This window comes from Rhinolophus sinicus, linkage group LG10, assembly GCF_036562045.2.
Source record: "Rhinolophus sinicus isolate RSC01 linkage group LG10, ASM3656204v1, whole genome shotgun sequence".
Classification (NCBI taxonomy): Eukaryota; Metazoa; Chordata; class Mammalia; order Chiroptera; family Rhinolophidae; genus Rhinolophus; species Rhinolophus sinicus.
Window position 1 is genome coordinate 31,587,018 of NC_133759.1, and position 16,353 is coordinate 31,603,370.

At 36.4% G+C, this 16,353-nt stretch overlaps 1 protein-coding gene across 1 annotated transcript in view; it reads right to left on the reverse strand.

Moving 5' to 3' along the window:
• MRPL3 (mitochondrial ribosomal protein L3) overlaps positions 1 to 16,353 on the reverse strand; it is a 33,984-nt gene that overhangs the window by 9,233 nt on the left and 8,398 nt on the right. Inside the window, exons 5-6 of the mRNA XM_019725948.2 lie at positions 12,538 to 12,637; positions 9,917 to 9,977 (exon numbers count right to left, since the gene is read on the reverse strand). Of these exons, the coding sequence (XP_019581507.2) occupies positions 9,917 to 9,977; positions 12,538 to 12,637 (161 nt within the window). The remainder of the gene's footprint in view (positions 1 to 9,916; positions 9,978 to 12,537; positions 12,638 to 16,353) is intronic.

Here is a 16,353-nt window from a genome sequence, read left to right on the forward strand (position 1 = left end):
ATGCTTTAAGGTAATGTGCTACGCAGCAGTAGCTATAAATAAAACAATAATAATGCCCTAAATGCTGAATGTTTTACTTTCAGAAGATATCAGATGGATCTTAGTTTCAAGGTTTGAATAAGAAGCTAATGGAGAAATAAAATGAGAGTGTAACAATTTCTTAAAACATATTTTCATTTTTCTAAACAAAACCATTCTATTTTCAAAGTCTGCTAACTAGAGAAACAATCTGCCATGCAGGTAGAAAGCAAACAAAACTAAGGTTTAAAGCATTATTAAAGTCTGTCTCTTATTGTCAAATATATCAGCACAAATGGTATAACGAAAGGGCTAGAATAAATTGTAAGTTATAATGGACACATTTTTATAGACTCTTAAGATGAACATTTTTTTCAGCTTTCACTAGATTATATGTCAACATATTTTTAATGTCATGTTTCCTAACCCTAACAAAAGTAGCTATTATTAAATAGACAGTGACTAATTCAGGCAATTTACAAAAAGGACCAAAAGCAAATGATTACGAAAACCATGTTATTTTCTCAAGGACTTTGCTATGGCTTTAGCAAAGAATTATCAGAGAGTAATGGACTGAAGTAAGTCCATATGGATAATAGTTTTAGATAAACAATTAAACATAAGAATTCACATAAAAACAATATGAACTATGTGTAGAGCCTAACAGCTGAATATTATCGAATCACAGGTCAAAAGTTATTTGTATATGAATAATTTAATTGTGGCTTATGCCACTTTCTTCATATTAATCAAGCGAACACATCACTTATGTACATAATTCTCTTTTGCCTCAAAAACTCAAAATAATCCTTATTCCTGATCAAAGAGCTAAAATGGAAACTTCATTTACCATTTTAAATGAAAAAAATAAAACCATTTTGCAAGGAGGGTAACATCTAAGAAGAAAAACTATGATAATCAAATATTTTACTGAAATTTTGCTTCAGTAACTTAAATAGTTCCATTTAACACTGAATTTTAGAACACAGTTGAAAAAGAAAAGCTTGGCAATTTAAAAATAAAAAAGAAGTACCTAAAGAGTCATCTGAACCTATGATATTGTTTGGCAAATAACATTTGAAATAAAAAAGGGGAGGGGACTGGCAATGCTAAATCTAAAATGAACATGTTTTAAAAATACCACATTGTAACAATGGCCATTGTTGGTAGAAAAGTTTGCCGGCATCCTGAGTTCTCAAACTGATTCATCTCTTACTTAAAAGATAATTTAGCTCATTTTAAGAGTAAATGATTATAAGATGAAAACGGTATCCTGAAAGTGCTAATTATCGGTCGGCTAATTACAGATTTTAAAATCTAACTCTAGAATGCATCATGTTGTTATACTGTGTACAATGGGAACCTCTTCAATAAGTAACTTTTAAACAAAAGAATAAAACACAAATAACATGGCAAATTATTGGCTTAATTCCTATTATGGAGAATAGAGTGCACCTGTTGATGATACATGGGCGGTACAGGTATCTATTGTATTGCTTCTCTCAGTTGTCACCCAACTTGAGGACAAAACAAAAGAAACGAACTAATCTATACTTAAGCACACTCAGGCACATTTCACATATGAGGTTTTCACAGGTCACATAAAACCTTCATTTTACTAGAAATGATACACAACACATAACACACATGCTTTATCCCCTCCACCCCTTTTCTGCTGCTGTTTTTAGTTAATGACAGCAGAAAAAAAAATTAAATAAAGGAAAATTCAAAGAAAAAAGAACACAATGTAAAAAGTTCCAAATTTAGTGAAACATCTGAAAATTAGAAAAACATTAAAAAATGATTCTATTTAGACAAGTTTCTACTTGTTAAGCCAAAGATTCATCAAAAAACTCAGAGATACCGTTTAAATTTAGGAGACTTTATTGCCGTTTCTTGGTCCATTTCCTTAGTATATTTTCTAGTGTTTCCCTGAAAATAAGACGTAGCTGGACCATCAGCTCTAGTGCATCTTTTGAAGCAAAAATTAATGTAAGACCCGGTCTGATAATATATAAGACCCGGTCTTATATTGAAATAAGACCGGGTCTTATATTAATTTTTCCTCCAAAAGACACATTGGAGCTGATGGTCCAGCTACATCTTATTTTCGGGGAAACAACGGTAAATGCATGAAGGGCAGGAATTGTGCATTATTTAACCCTAGTGCCCACCTAGAGAAGTCAGAGTGATTTTGTTACTGGCTACAGCTGTGTCTTAGGACAAAAGATGGTTAGTTTCCTTTATTTTGTCCTGTAGTTTCCAAATGTTGTACAATGGGCGTGCCTTTTATAAAAGTCTAAGTAGATGGTATTAAGGAAAAGGAGATGGGGGACTTAAAGGTATGACTGACTGTAAGACTCTGCAGAAGAGAATGCATAATTTAATGTTTCCAACTGCATTCTATAAATCTCTAGAGATTACTACTATGTGAATTTCATTCCATTGCCATTATTGTGACAAATGCTCAAATGTCTACCAGCAAATGAACAGGGTTTAATACAAACCCATCAGCATTTCCCCACTTTGTAGGAAACTACCTTTGATTGCATGGTTCTGGATATACTTGTATATGGAGATATACAAAACGCCCACGAGATGAGGAGGGCTCTCAGTTCCATCCATTCTGAGTCCTCTGAGAACTTCCTCCAAAATTCTCATCACCATGTCTTTCCCTCACCACTGGGTTCTTTACCTTCTCTCTGCTCTGTACTCCTACTGCTTCTTCCTCTCCCATTCAACACCTTCAATTTTCTTTCTCTCCAATTGTTCTCTGGAACTGACTCTGAGGTTAACTCCTTAATTCCCAAATCCAAAGCCTTTTATTAAAATATCTTTTTATTATGGAAGTTTTAAAACATATTCAAAAGCAGAGACTAGTACAATGAATCCCTATGTATTCATCACCCAGGGTCAAACAATTGCGAACTCAAGGAGTATTTTGTTTCATCTAGTCCCCTCCCTTACAACGCCAATGGATTATTTTGAAACAAATTCCAGACGTCATTTCATCCATAAATATTTCAATACTGATCTCTAAAACATAAGGATCCTTTTAAAGAACAAAACCACATTACCACGAACACAATCTAAAAAAAAATAGTAATTCCTTAATATTAAACATCCAGTCAGTGTTCCAATTTCTATGGTCTCTTTCAAAGCAGAAGAGTTTTACTCTAGCCCTTCCTGCCACCGTCTCCCCGCCACGCCAATCATCATTTCCCCCTATTTCTGTGCTTCCCTCATGCTCTGTGAGAAGTTCCTTTCCCTTGCTGCTACACGGAAGGATGACCTGAGAGTTCTCCCCCAAAAATCTTCTCACTGTGGTTTAAACCAGGGGCTGGCAAACTATGGCCTGCACTGGTCACTTGTTTTTGTAAACAAAAGTTTTACTGTAACACAGCCTTGCACACTTACTTGCTTATTGCCTATCGCTGTTTTACAGCTGTGATGGCAGAGCAGTTGCATCTGAGAACACAATGCTTGCAAACCTAAAATATTTACTATCTGGCCTTTTGAGAAAAAGTCTGCTGACCCCTGAAGCTATTACTAATAAGTCGGAGTTCCACAAACCATGCCCTCTGGCAAGAATTCTGCTATCATCCAATTTTACAGATGTACCTATCATATCTAATCAGAAGTACCTCAGCCATTCGATTACAAAGTTTCAGAAACAAAAACGGATCACCGCCCTCCCTTCAAGCCATCCTCCTCCCTGGACACTAGAGTGAAATTCTCAAGCTAATAAGCTTATCGCACAAGCAGTCTCCTGCTCTAAAAAACAACAGCAACAATAACAAAAACAAGCAAACAAACTAAACTACAACCTTAAATGTTCCCTAGCAATTTCTTTACCTGGCAGCATACAAGGCCTTTTATTACTGGGTCCAGCCTACTTTTTCAAACCCTGCCCATAACATAGTATCTAGTCATAGGAGATTACACTGTGAACCCCTAAATACGCCACTCTCTTCCATGCCTTTGCTCATTCTGTTCTCTCTGCCTCAACACCCTTCTTGCTGCATTGTTTATCTCTCCACTATTAGGAAAAAAAGTGTTTGCATCAGTGTTGCATCAGCTGTAAAGTACTTGATTTTCTTTACTAAAAAATCAAAACCCATACTATAAAGAGGTTTTTTCAATCAGAACCATTTCCAAATTAAACTTTAACTTTCTCTCTTCAGCTGATGTATGCTGAGTTAAGTTTAAATGGCTTGTACATAATCTCTCAGAAAACCAGTAACTGAGTATTAAATGGAAGAGAGGACTCTTGACTTCTCTAAAGATGCCCCAAGATCAGGCTATATTTTTATATTTAATAAATGAAGACAGAGATGGAGGTGGGAAGGTGAAGAAATCATTGGTTTAAAACCAGCTTCTCTATGGTTAAACATTACATTTGAACACAGGGAAATGGAGACTCATGTCAGTTCCTAGCCAAAATCAAGACTGGTCTTCTTTATAAAACTGAACCAGTGAGAACAGATTGGAGTAAGATGAAATCTTTAATTGTGAAAAAGTACTGTTGAGAATAAAAGCATAATGTCCAAACCAACAATCAAAAGAATTTCTTGTAGCATATAACTTAATACCACTTTGTCATGTTTTAGATTCAAACTACCCAAGAAGCTTTTAATAATAAGAAGAATTCTGGTAAATAAAAAGGACAATTTTTACTAAAATAAATGCATATATATAAAAGGCCCTATTAGCTAATTTACTATCTCCATCAGGATTAGCTTTGAATTTATGATGAACTAATATGGCACAAACATTTTAATCTTTAATTATAGCTTCTCCTTATTTCAACAAACTCACCCAGTTGTTACCTATCTACTTTCATCTCACACATTTCAAGGATAAAGCATCTCGACTGAAGATAAGTATGAATTCTGGGAGCCAACTTCTACCCAGTTCAGCGTTGTCTAAACCTATTTGATCAGTGATGTACAGCGCCTGAGCCCAGGTCATGGTGGACTTTTCCAGTTGCCCTGTGTTCCATCACATACACTTAAAAGCTGGCATGAAACATCTGTATAGCTGTTATTCTCTAGATGAGTTTGTGATAGCATGGCCTGAAATGCAGGTATTCTCTTTCTGTCTAAAAATCACGACACTCCATCAATATCTGGAAACATTTTTATCAACAAGTGACTGCAAAGAGTGCACTGCTTATACTGTGTTTCCCCGAAAATAAGACCTAACCGGAAAGTAAGCCCTAGCATGATTTTTCAGGATGACAATCCGCTGAACATAAGCCCTAATGAGCCTTTTGGAGCAAAAATTAATATAAGACCTGGTCTTATTTTCGGGGAAACACGGTAGCTTTCTGACATCAAACTTAGCTCATTCAAAGTACAAAGAGTCAAATGTGCAGTGATTCCTTTGAATCCCAAGGGAGCGTTTCCTGGGTGGCCTAAATAAACCCACAACACTTGCATTTGCTGTCCTGGGTTCAGTCTGTTCCTTTTGAAAAAAGAAAACTCAAATAACTAACTCTGCAATATCATGACAGGACTTAACAGTTTTCTGAAGTCCTTAGCCATATCCTTTCCTTCAGTAGGTCAGAAAACCGTATTGTTCTGTGCTGTGAAACTTTTGTTATGTATTATTTCTTCATATAGATAAGAGTGAGTTATGCCTCTTGGAAAACTGAGGGATTCTTTTCTGGAAACAGACTTTTAGAATTTAAAGGAACCTTAGAAACCATTCAGTCCCTCACCCTGATGTTAATGAAATCTACATCCAGAGATGGTTAAGACACTTGCCAAGGTCAAATCCCTGGTAAATGAAAGCATCTGGCCATGCTTTCAACCCAGGTCATACTGTTTCTTGAGAAACAGATTAGAGCAAAAATATAAAAATATCTAGCAAATCAGACAGACATCGTCATTACTCCGTAAATTCTAGATATAGCAGGTAGTATATAATCTTAAAATTACCTAGAGTGCTTTGTAAAGCTATACAAAAGGTGGTCTAAACTAAGAAGGAAATAACTTGGTGTATTAGATAACATGATGTAATTACTAACGACTTGTTTTTTATTCGTTTAAAAAGATATTTCCTATTGAAGAAAGCATCGATTTTCTTTTTCCTTTAAAAATCAGAAACAAATTAAAAAGCAGTAATTATAGCAGATGCTATATTTGTCAATGATGAGGCAACAGAGAGGTAAAGAAAGCTGTGTAGGCCACAGAGCTACTGAGAAGCAAACCACATCCTTTTAGCCACTCCCTACACTGCCCCCAGATTAGACCTTAATTTTACTGAGTTAAAAAAATGCTTTGCAGAGTTAAAAGTGAGGCTATTATAGATGCCTACTATGAAAACAATTTTAAGCAACAAAACAACAAAATATAACCCAGAAACACCACTCTCCACGCTCTAGGCTTTATCTTGAAAAGGACATTCATTTCAACTGATTTAAGAGGGATATATATATATATATATATATATATATATATTTTTTTTTTTAACAGAGATTATTTCCCTCTATGGTTTAATCACTAATTTTGAAACTTGTTTTACTAATATTAAAATTTTATTTCTTTGAATAACTAGTAAACAAAGTAACTTATTGAAAATTAAATTAAATTCAAAATGTGCAGGGCTGGACAGGAATTATATCCTGAAGGCTGCACGTACCTTGTTTTCGTCTCTGTTAGTCAGAAGAACAATGACCTAGACGGAAGTTTTCTGACAGCGTGCAGGACTGGTCATACAGCCCAAGGAGTCTTTGCTCTTTAAGAATGCATCTGGTTTTTTAATCACCTTCAGACTTTGATGGGTAACAATACTGCTATACACATTTGGTATTTTAATGAAAGAACCCAAAATAAGTGAATCTCAGTAAATATGCAAAGGTGCTCTATCAATCACCCAATCCCCCCCACTCCTTTTTAAATTTTTACTTCCAGGGATAATATTATCAAGGTAAGTGCCTATTTTCCTATTTTGAGGCCAAAGGGCAATGAGAATTTAAAGGGCATTGATGACTTTAAAGTAATAAGAGTATGTCAGAAATTGCTATTAAAGTGTTAAGATAATACCTGAGAATATATGGGTTGTTTTAATTAGCCCAGACTTGTCAACAAGATTTTTAGATTATCCTTCATCCAGAAAGAAACAAAATATTTTAATGGCTGAAGGAGCTCTTTTCTGACTTCAATCTGGGCTTTGACATTGAAATAAATAAATACATTCCAGACAATAGGAAAAAATTACTTCCGGTGTCCACCGTCATGAATATAAAGCTCAGTCAGACAGCTGGCAGGAAAGCGGCCCCTTGCTCACCGTTACGGATGCATCATCACCACCTGTGTCTTTCAAGACCTTTGAGCCAGAGACCTAACATTTCCCCTAAACAACGCACCAGGTATTTTTAGTGTTCTTTTTGTTTACTCTTTGTTTCATTCTTTTCTGGTTTCTTTCCTTAAAAAACAAACAAAACTACAAATTGTATTAAGCATTGCTAGGATTCAACAGAAAACAACGTAGGCTGAACATTCTATGCTGAGGACAGAATCAAGTCATACCTCATGTCATTATTCATATTTATCTACAGCTGTTTCCTCCTCAATATTGGGAGTAAATAAAAGGGAAAACATTAGACCCCAAGCCATTATCTATACTGTGTTTCCCCAAAAATAAGACCTAGCCGGACCATCAGCTCTAATGCGTCTTTTGGAGCAAAAATTAATATGTCCCGGTATTATTATATTATACCAAGTATTGTGTTATGTTATGTTATGTTATGTTATGTTTTATGTTATGTTTTATGTTATGTTATGTTATGTTATGTTATGTTATGTTATGTTATGTTATATTAAAATAATACCGGGTCTTATATTAATTTTTGCCCCAAAAGACGCATTAGAGCTGATGGTCTGGCTAGGTCTTATTTTTGGGGAAACACGGTAGATGCTTGACCACTGCGGTACACCCGAAGCTGAAGCTGAATAATATTGTATGTCAACTATAATTTAATGTATATAGTCACGGGATATGGAGTACAGCATAGGGAATAGAGTCAATGGAATTGTAATAGATGTATACGATGTCAGAGGGGCAATAGATTGGGGGAGGAGGGTTATCCCTTTGTGAGGGGTGAAATGTCTAAATAGTACATTGTTTTGTACACCTGAAACTAATTTTTAAAAAAACATTTACTGAGCATAGGCATTTGAAAAGCTAGGCTCTAATTCAAGCTAGTTACTAAACCCCTCAAAAGGATCTGCTAACAAAGGCCTCTGACTTTGCAGGGCTTCTGGGAATATCCCATATATCCTGTAAAATATGTAACAGAATTCACACACTGTTAATTGTGTATAAATTCACAGAATTACTGTGATGTATTTCATTCATATGTAATAATTAATTCAGAAATTAAAAAAGTAAAACAATCTGATTCACACGAGGCACATCTCCCCAACTAAGGAAACCAAAGCTTTACAGCTCCAATATTTTGAGTTCTTGACAAGAGAAGGAAGCATAAACAGTTACCAAGCAACCAGTGATTTTAGAGGCCCCAGTAAGTAGGAATGAGTCCATAACAATCAAGCAGGGGGAAAAAATGAGAGAGGTTCATAATCTCTCTAAAAAGAGGACCCACTCTACTGCCAATGCGTCCCGCTCAATTTCTAAACAGCTAATCAAAGGTAAAGGCACCTAGCAGCTGTTTGCAATGGCCCTATTTGAAGGTAGGCAATAACAGTGTGGAAACGAAGCTGTATCTTCACTGAGCGCATCAAGGAAACTGATGCTGGCACTCATCTGGTTTCCTTTGATAAAAGGTGCTTTGGTTCAATCACTGATCATAGCACTATCCCAGAGCACCTGTGGACCACTGTTCACTTTCAAAGGGTTCCTAGTCAGAATATTCCTGGAACACAGGCTGCACGTTTTATCAAATGACAAAAAGAAAACAGGCACATAAAGAAATAAAATTATCTTCTATGTTAGAACAAGAAACAGGAATAGATAAGAGCTGATATTTGGAGTTTAGGTTAGCCTAGGTCACATGGATACTAATAACCTATACTGAACAATTTCTATATAAACATATGTAAGGGCTCAGTTACTTCATTCCACAGAGATAACCTCAACTAATTTTTGAAAAATTATTTTTATAATAACTAAATGTTTCCTGGAGATCATCTAACCAGTGCTGAACTTATCTTAAGCCATCTGATAGGCAGTAAAATTATTTAAAAACTACAGTACCAAAAATACCACTGCCCAGTCTAAATATGACCCAAAGTCAGAGTTTCTGTCCGACTTACAATTCAGTGTTGATTTCTACCAAATTAAACCCTTGGTTAAGTATTAAAAAAATATTTTGCTTTTGTAGAAGTCTCACTTACCCAGTACTGAGAGATAATGCCATGGTACTTAAGAGGCTTAAGATGTAATACTATTTCTTCTTCCAGATGCCAATAGGCTTGTAACAGTTACAAAATCATAAGCACAACAACCACTATCACAAATGGCATGAAATGTTTCTAATTTAACTGTTTCATAGAGCTGAGAGGAACCACCAATTACTAGACAATACACTCAAATGAACCCCTCAAAAGTACTGTTCACGTATTTCACCATCAAACTGCATATAGTCTTGGTATTCAAAACAGAAGCGGGCCCAGCCCACAAGGAACCCAAGTAAAGTGAGCTTTCTCTTAGTCCCATTGCAAGAAGCATACATCTCAGTTTAAAAGCTGTAACCTGATGTGAATTCTTCACATACAATTCATTGCAATTTAAAAACCAATCCAGCCAGTAATATTAAAGATTAGAATTATGAATGAGAATAATGGTTACTTATCCTTTATCCACTGACTTGAAAAACTACTTCTTTCACAAGGAAAACAATAGGAAAAGAGAACACATTGTGCAGACCTACGTTTTGGCTGTGACATCCACATACTGTCCTGGGCGAAAGTGAGCAGCATACAGAGGAGTACCTTTATGAAAACAAAACAAAACATCAATATAAAGTTTGTCTGCCCAGATACAACTTTACTAAACATGTTTATCCAGGAAGCTTTCTAGATATCAGATTTCAAAAATGGTAAGAGATTCTCCTCTACAATTATAATTATTAGAAACACCAACTATAAGATAATAAAATTGTTCAACAAACATGTCTTAGTTGGCTGTACACGCGCTGAAGAACAATATGCCCCAGTATGAGGGACAGTGCTGGAGGGAGCCACCAGACCACGCTGGCTGCCGGTGTGCCTTCACGGTGGCCAGTGAGGTGCTGGCTGAAATGGGCAGTTCCCAGACAGCAGTGTTCCTGCTGGCACATACACAAATTTGACGATTCTTGGTTGTTTGGGTGAGTAACGATATACTGAATTAAGGTATACTTCCTTTTTCATGTAAAGAAAATAAAAAGAGAATGACAAAAAAATGTTGGGGTTAGATCAAATCTTTTTTTACCCACTGGAGAAAAGTTATCCAAAATATTAATAGAAACTTGAATTATTTGAATATAGGTCCGTTGTTTTCTGGGTAATAATTATGGTTTGCATGATATCCATATAAAGCCCGTATGTATCAGAATTTTAGTGGACTGGTCATTGTTCCAATAAAATGTTGTTATCCTAGCATGTGCCCAGATATTTGGAATAGCAAAAAACTGCCATTATAGATACCCCTAATTTTATATACTTAACATTTCCAAAACAAGTTGTATGTAAATAAAATCTTACTTTAAATGCACTTGAGAAATGTGTTAAAGAAATTTTGTAACTCAAAGCCCTTCACAATATTCTGTTTATATAAATTTGGAATTAACACTTATGTAAACTATTTAATTTGGCAATTAATTTTCAAAAATGTATAGGGAACTTATAATATGTACAGTTAGAAATACAAAAGTTTAAGACATGGCGTCTCACCTCAATAATTTATTATCTAGGTGAAATATCAATATTACATCACTAAATAATAGACTTTTTTTTAAAGCTGGAACCAATATAGTAGAGAATGTAATGGAAACCTAATTTTTGTTTGTTTAAAACAGGGAGTAAAGTGCTCTAGAATTTCAGAAAGTAGTATCCTTTAAGGTAGGACCTAACCTGGATTTCTATGGGCAGAGAAAAACCTTGAATTAAGAAAAAATAGGACAGATTAAAAATGAAATTCTTTGAGGTTATTAAATGACCTGAACTGCTGATATTTGATTATCTTTCACCTATAACAACAATTTCACCTTGTTTGAGCTACAGCCGAAGTTAACGTGGACTTGCCTTTGTTTTGGGAGAGCTCCCACATTAAGGAATCAGAATGCTTCATTCAATGTGCCACCCTGCCAGGCCCCAAGCTCCCAGATGGTAGAAGCTCCTTTGTTTGGGGCCTCTCGCCCTCTGTCTCTCTTCATCTGGCTATTGATTCATATCCTCTAGACACATATTTCCCATCACAGGGTGTTCATTCTCAGTCTTCGTTTCTCCACTTACTAACCTCAGCTCCAAGGTTCTGACTTCATATCCATCTATACTCATTCCTAATGTGACCTCATCAAGCTCTGATTTACGCCTTTAAATAAAGTTTATGCACTCTGATACTATCTACATATACAACTTTGGTCTGTCATTTGCCTCTAATCTCTAGGCTTATAAAGTATCTTGCACATTTGACTTCTATCTGGATAACTGTGCTGAAGTTAACTAGTCAAAAACAAAAAAAACCCAAAACAAAATATGTTAATCTCCGCCTCCAAAAAAAAGTTAACATGGACTTAATTTTTACCTTTAGTTTAATTTCACTTAATTGCAAAACTTACACTTCAAAAAATACTTTTATTTCTAACTTATACCAAGGCTGACCTCACTCTGTCACTCCAATTAATACTGTCTATTGCAACTGTATTTTACTTCAACGAATTAAGTTCAGATATTAAAATACCAAATTTTAAAACATCCTTCTACTGTCTACTTGTTAGAACTCAAGTTCAAGAGATCAGAGAGCTTCTCTGAAGTTTAAGGATATAAAAATGCTGTTAATTATATGAATCAATATAGTCATACTACCAAATCTCACTTTTTGAGATTCCATGGATTAGGTAAAATACCTTGAAATTTTTTAGTAAGATCTTTACATTGAGATGCTATTGTCAGTCACTTTCCCATTTCAGGCTATATTTTTTCAAATTCTATCTCAGCGAGAGTCGAGCTATTCTCCACTTAATAAAATGCCAGCCTACAAACAGTAAACTTCACATTTTAAAAATTAGTGTATTTATTTGGAATGGCTTTTCCAAATGTGAAAATCTCTGTACATTAAAAACAAAAGCGTTTCTCCCTCTTTCATGGAAAACAAAGAGTTCTCTACAATTCTTTACACTAAAAAAAGAAAAAGACTTGTTTGTCCATCGTGACTAAATCAGATACCGTTTTATATTTTAAAATAAATGCGACTTGGTATTGTGGATTCAACTTTATTGAAAGGGCTGACATTAAACAAATCACATATTTCGGTATTTATACCTCCCTCCTCTCCCCAACCTCAGATTACCTGGCTTAATTACAGCATTATCTGTTACGCGGAAGATTTTAACTTTCTGTTTTGGCGGCAATCCAAGTTCTTGGTAAAATTCCAGAATAGATGCAGATTTCTAGAGGAAAAGCAGCAGACATAACACATTAAATACTAAAGATGGAGTTTAATGCATAGAGATCTAAACCAAGTTATTCACACAGCAGAAAACAAATCAAAGAGCACTCTGTTCTAACGAACAAAGGGCACCCTATTTCCCTTATTTAAAGGAGGTAAGATTTTTATCTATAGTCCATTACACATCGGATCCAACCATGTGAAAGTGTAGCTCAGATTCAGTACTTGGGAAAGACCTTTGTTGTGTAAGCAAGGGAACAGAGTTCTGCTCATATCTGAATTTTCACCGGAGACTGTATGTATCAGAAACCCCAATTTTGGAAACTTCAACTCTGTCCACTCTGCACCTACTTCCAAGCAGCTAGTAGAAAACATGGCAGGTCACATTCCTCAAACCTCGAAATGAATCTTAAAGAGGCCTGGCCATCCTACATTTCCCTCCTCTGGTTAAATCCCTCTCACACTGTCCAAGGCAACTATGTCACATCCTCTTTTAAAACTCCAGCACTGTTTCCTCCTCCTCCCTTTTTTGAGCTAATCATGTTGCTTCATATTTTACTGAAAAAACAGAGAAGACTCAAGAGCACTTCCCCACGCTCTCATCATCAAATCCATCTGTCTTCCACCCCACTCCAGTCTGCACGAGAAGCACATGGGGAGCTTTAGAGAACACCAATGCCCAGGGCCCTCAGCTTGGAGACTGCACTTCACTGGTCTAAGGTGGCCTCCAGGCGTATTTGTTTTAAGCACTCCATATGATTCTGATGTGAAATGGGCTGGGAATCGCAATGACAGATGAACTGTCCACACTTTTATTGAAAGTCAATCCTTCACCATGTACTGATTCCCACTCCCTCTCATCTATTCCATGGCTTTATTCCTGAAGTCGTTCCCACTGTCTTCTGAATCAATAATTTCTCCCTTTCTACTAGAACTTTCCTATTAGTATACAAAGATGTCACAATAACCCACACGTTAAAACAAAACTTTTCCTTAGCCATAGTCTCCTTTAGCTAATCTTTCTGTTCTTCAAAGACTTGTGGAGTCTACTTTCTCTCTCCCCATTCTCTCAAACGCACGATATTCAGGTGCTTGCAGCCCCTAATACTCAATGGAAAGTGCTTGTCAAGATCACCAACATCTCCATGTGGTCAAATACACTGGTCAATACACATTTTGTTGGCTCTATCCGCAATGCCTGGCATAGGTGACCACTCTCTCCTTGAAAACTCTCAGCTGACTCCCAGTCACTACTCTCTTGGTTCCTTCATATGCTACTGACATCACATTTCTAACTTCAATCCCAAATTTACTCTGAACTACAAATTCATTTTATGTCCAACTGCCAACTCAGTATCTCACGTTGATGTCATACAGCAACTCCAGTTTAACATATCTAAAATTGAACTTGACCCCCACTCCACCCCCACACCACGGCTGTGTTCCTCTTGTCTTCCAAATCTCAATAAATGGCAACTCCATACTGTTGTTGGACCAAAATCTTGTGGTCACCTTTGACTCTTTTCTTTCTCACATCATGTGTCCCATCCATCAGCAATTACTGCAGACTTTACTTAAAAATACAGCCCACATCAGCCTCTTCTCACCCTTACTCCACCATCTTTTGCTGGGATTATTTCAATAGCCTCCTAACTAGTCTCCAAAGTTCCACATTCCTGACCCTCTGGCCTGTTCCTTTTAAAACTCAAGCTATATCACGTCTCTACAATGGCTTTCATCTCACGCAGAATCAAGTCTTAAGTCCTTACCATGGTTTACAAGGTTCTATACAGCCTGTCCTCATCTACTGCTCTTCTCTTGGCTCACTCTGCTTCAGGCACAATCCACTCATTACTAGTCCATGAACACATTAAACAATGGCCTCAGGCCCTTTGCACATACTGCCCCCCCCGCCTGAAATGCTTTTCTGCCAGAGTTTTGCATGAATTTTTCCTACTTTATTCAGGTTTCCTACTTTATTTGGGTTTCCATCCAAACATTAACTTTCCCTGATTACTCTTCCTTCCACCCCTGCCTTTATCTTTGTTTTAAATATCCTTGAATAGAAAACTTTATGGACATGTTACTTCCTTACCACAATGTCCTGGGTCTTTTGGTTTTTTTTTTCTAATTAAGCCTCTTGATTGCTCTAAGACTTGCCAAAAAGTTGTACTGCTTATATTTCCTAATGTGAAGAGTATCTCTTTCATGAGAATATAACCAACACAGATGCATCTATCTTCCTGCTGTTCCCTCTTCCTCAACTTCTTCTCTCATCATACATGAAGCACCAGCAGACCCCCAATGAGCCATGGTACTCTATATACACGTATCTCAGTTACTGTCCACATTACCTTACACTTATCAAAGCGTACATGTCTGTTTGCTTCTTGGCCTGTGAACACCTGGATGGAAGGGCCTATTTTATTCACCTGTGTCTGTACCTTTAGCGCTGAGGACAGTAGCAGGTTAGACATTGCCAAAGTGAGCTAAATAAATGAAAAGACACAGAAGATGGAGGACAGACATCCCTCTGGGTGTGAAGTCCTGGTTTGTCTCTCCCAGTCACCCCACCTTTCCACTCTTACTGCTGCTACATGGGTTAATGGCACACAAACTTATTGAGTGTGCGGCCTGACAAGTGTGTGGCCGCTATCTTGAATTCTAGTTGTTAACAAACTATATGCCTAAAAGAAACAAAACAATAAACACGATAAACATATCTACAAGAAACTCAACTATAAAACCAAATCAACCGTAATTTGTAATTTAAAAAAGCAAGAATAGCCACAGAAAACCCTTACCCAGCTCAGGATGACACAGGTGATGTCCTGATAACAAAGCATCATCCTCCCCAAAACCCAATGGAGTCTATGGACAGCCAGACTTACATGCAGAGTAACATCTGACTATGCAGCAAACTTCAGGTGCTTGCTAATTTCAGTGTAAAATGTGAACTGTTGGTGCCCCTTTATAACTTACTGCCTTTAGTGGACATGAAACTGGGTGGCACTGGCCTGGAAGCACAGAATTTTAATTTTTGGATCAGTCAGATCCAAATTTTTTGGATCAGATTCCTTGAGAATCTCCCTGGGGCGCTCAAGTGGGACCGTGTAACAAATGCTGAGCAGCTTTGCTTTGGATGTCCACAAAAGTTTGTTCTGTACCTCATACGAGTTCCCTCAAGAAGCTATCCTTTCCTCCAGAGTGATAACATAAAGTCATCCCAGGCATTCTCTGTGGTTTCACTTCCCACATGCTGAAAGCTAAGACTAACAATTCAACACCACTTTACCCAGGCCCTTGCTTTTCATCTTCAATTATACTTCTTCCACAACAAAAGCAAACACAAAAGTTTTATTTAAAAATGTGGCTCCTGAAATTATTTTCCTGATACATCAGATTCAGGTTTATTAAATTTAGAACAGCTTCAATTTTATTTTTGACATTCACATATTCTACCTGGTAATTTAAAAAGCATGCTATTTTATTAATTATCAATTTTTAAGTATGCCAGGAAGCTTCTGAGAAAATTCCTTTACTTTTTCAGTAATACAAAATAGACAACATAAAGATCTTGACCTAAATAACTACAGACTGAGACATGAAAAGAAAAAATGTAATACATACTTGATTATCTTCCAATTTCTCTAAAATTGAATACTTTAACATTTTTCTTTTGAAATCAAAATATCATAAAACTAATTAGGTATTAGT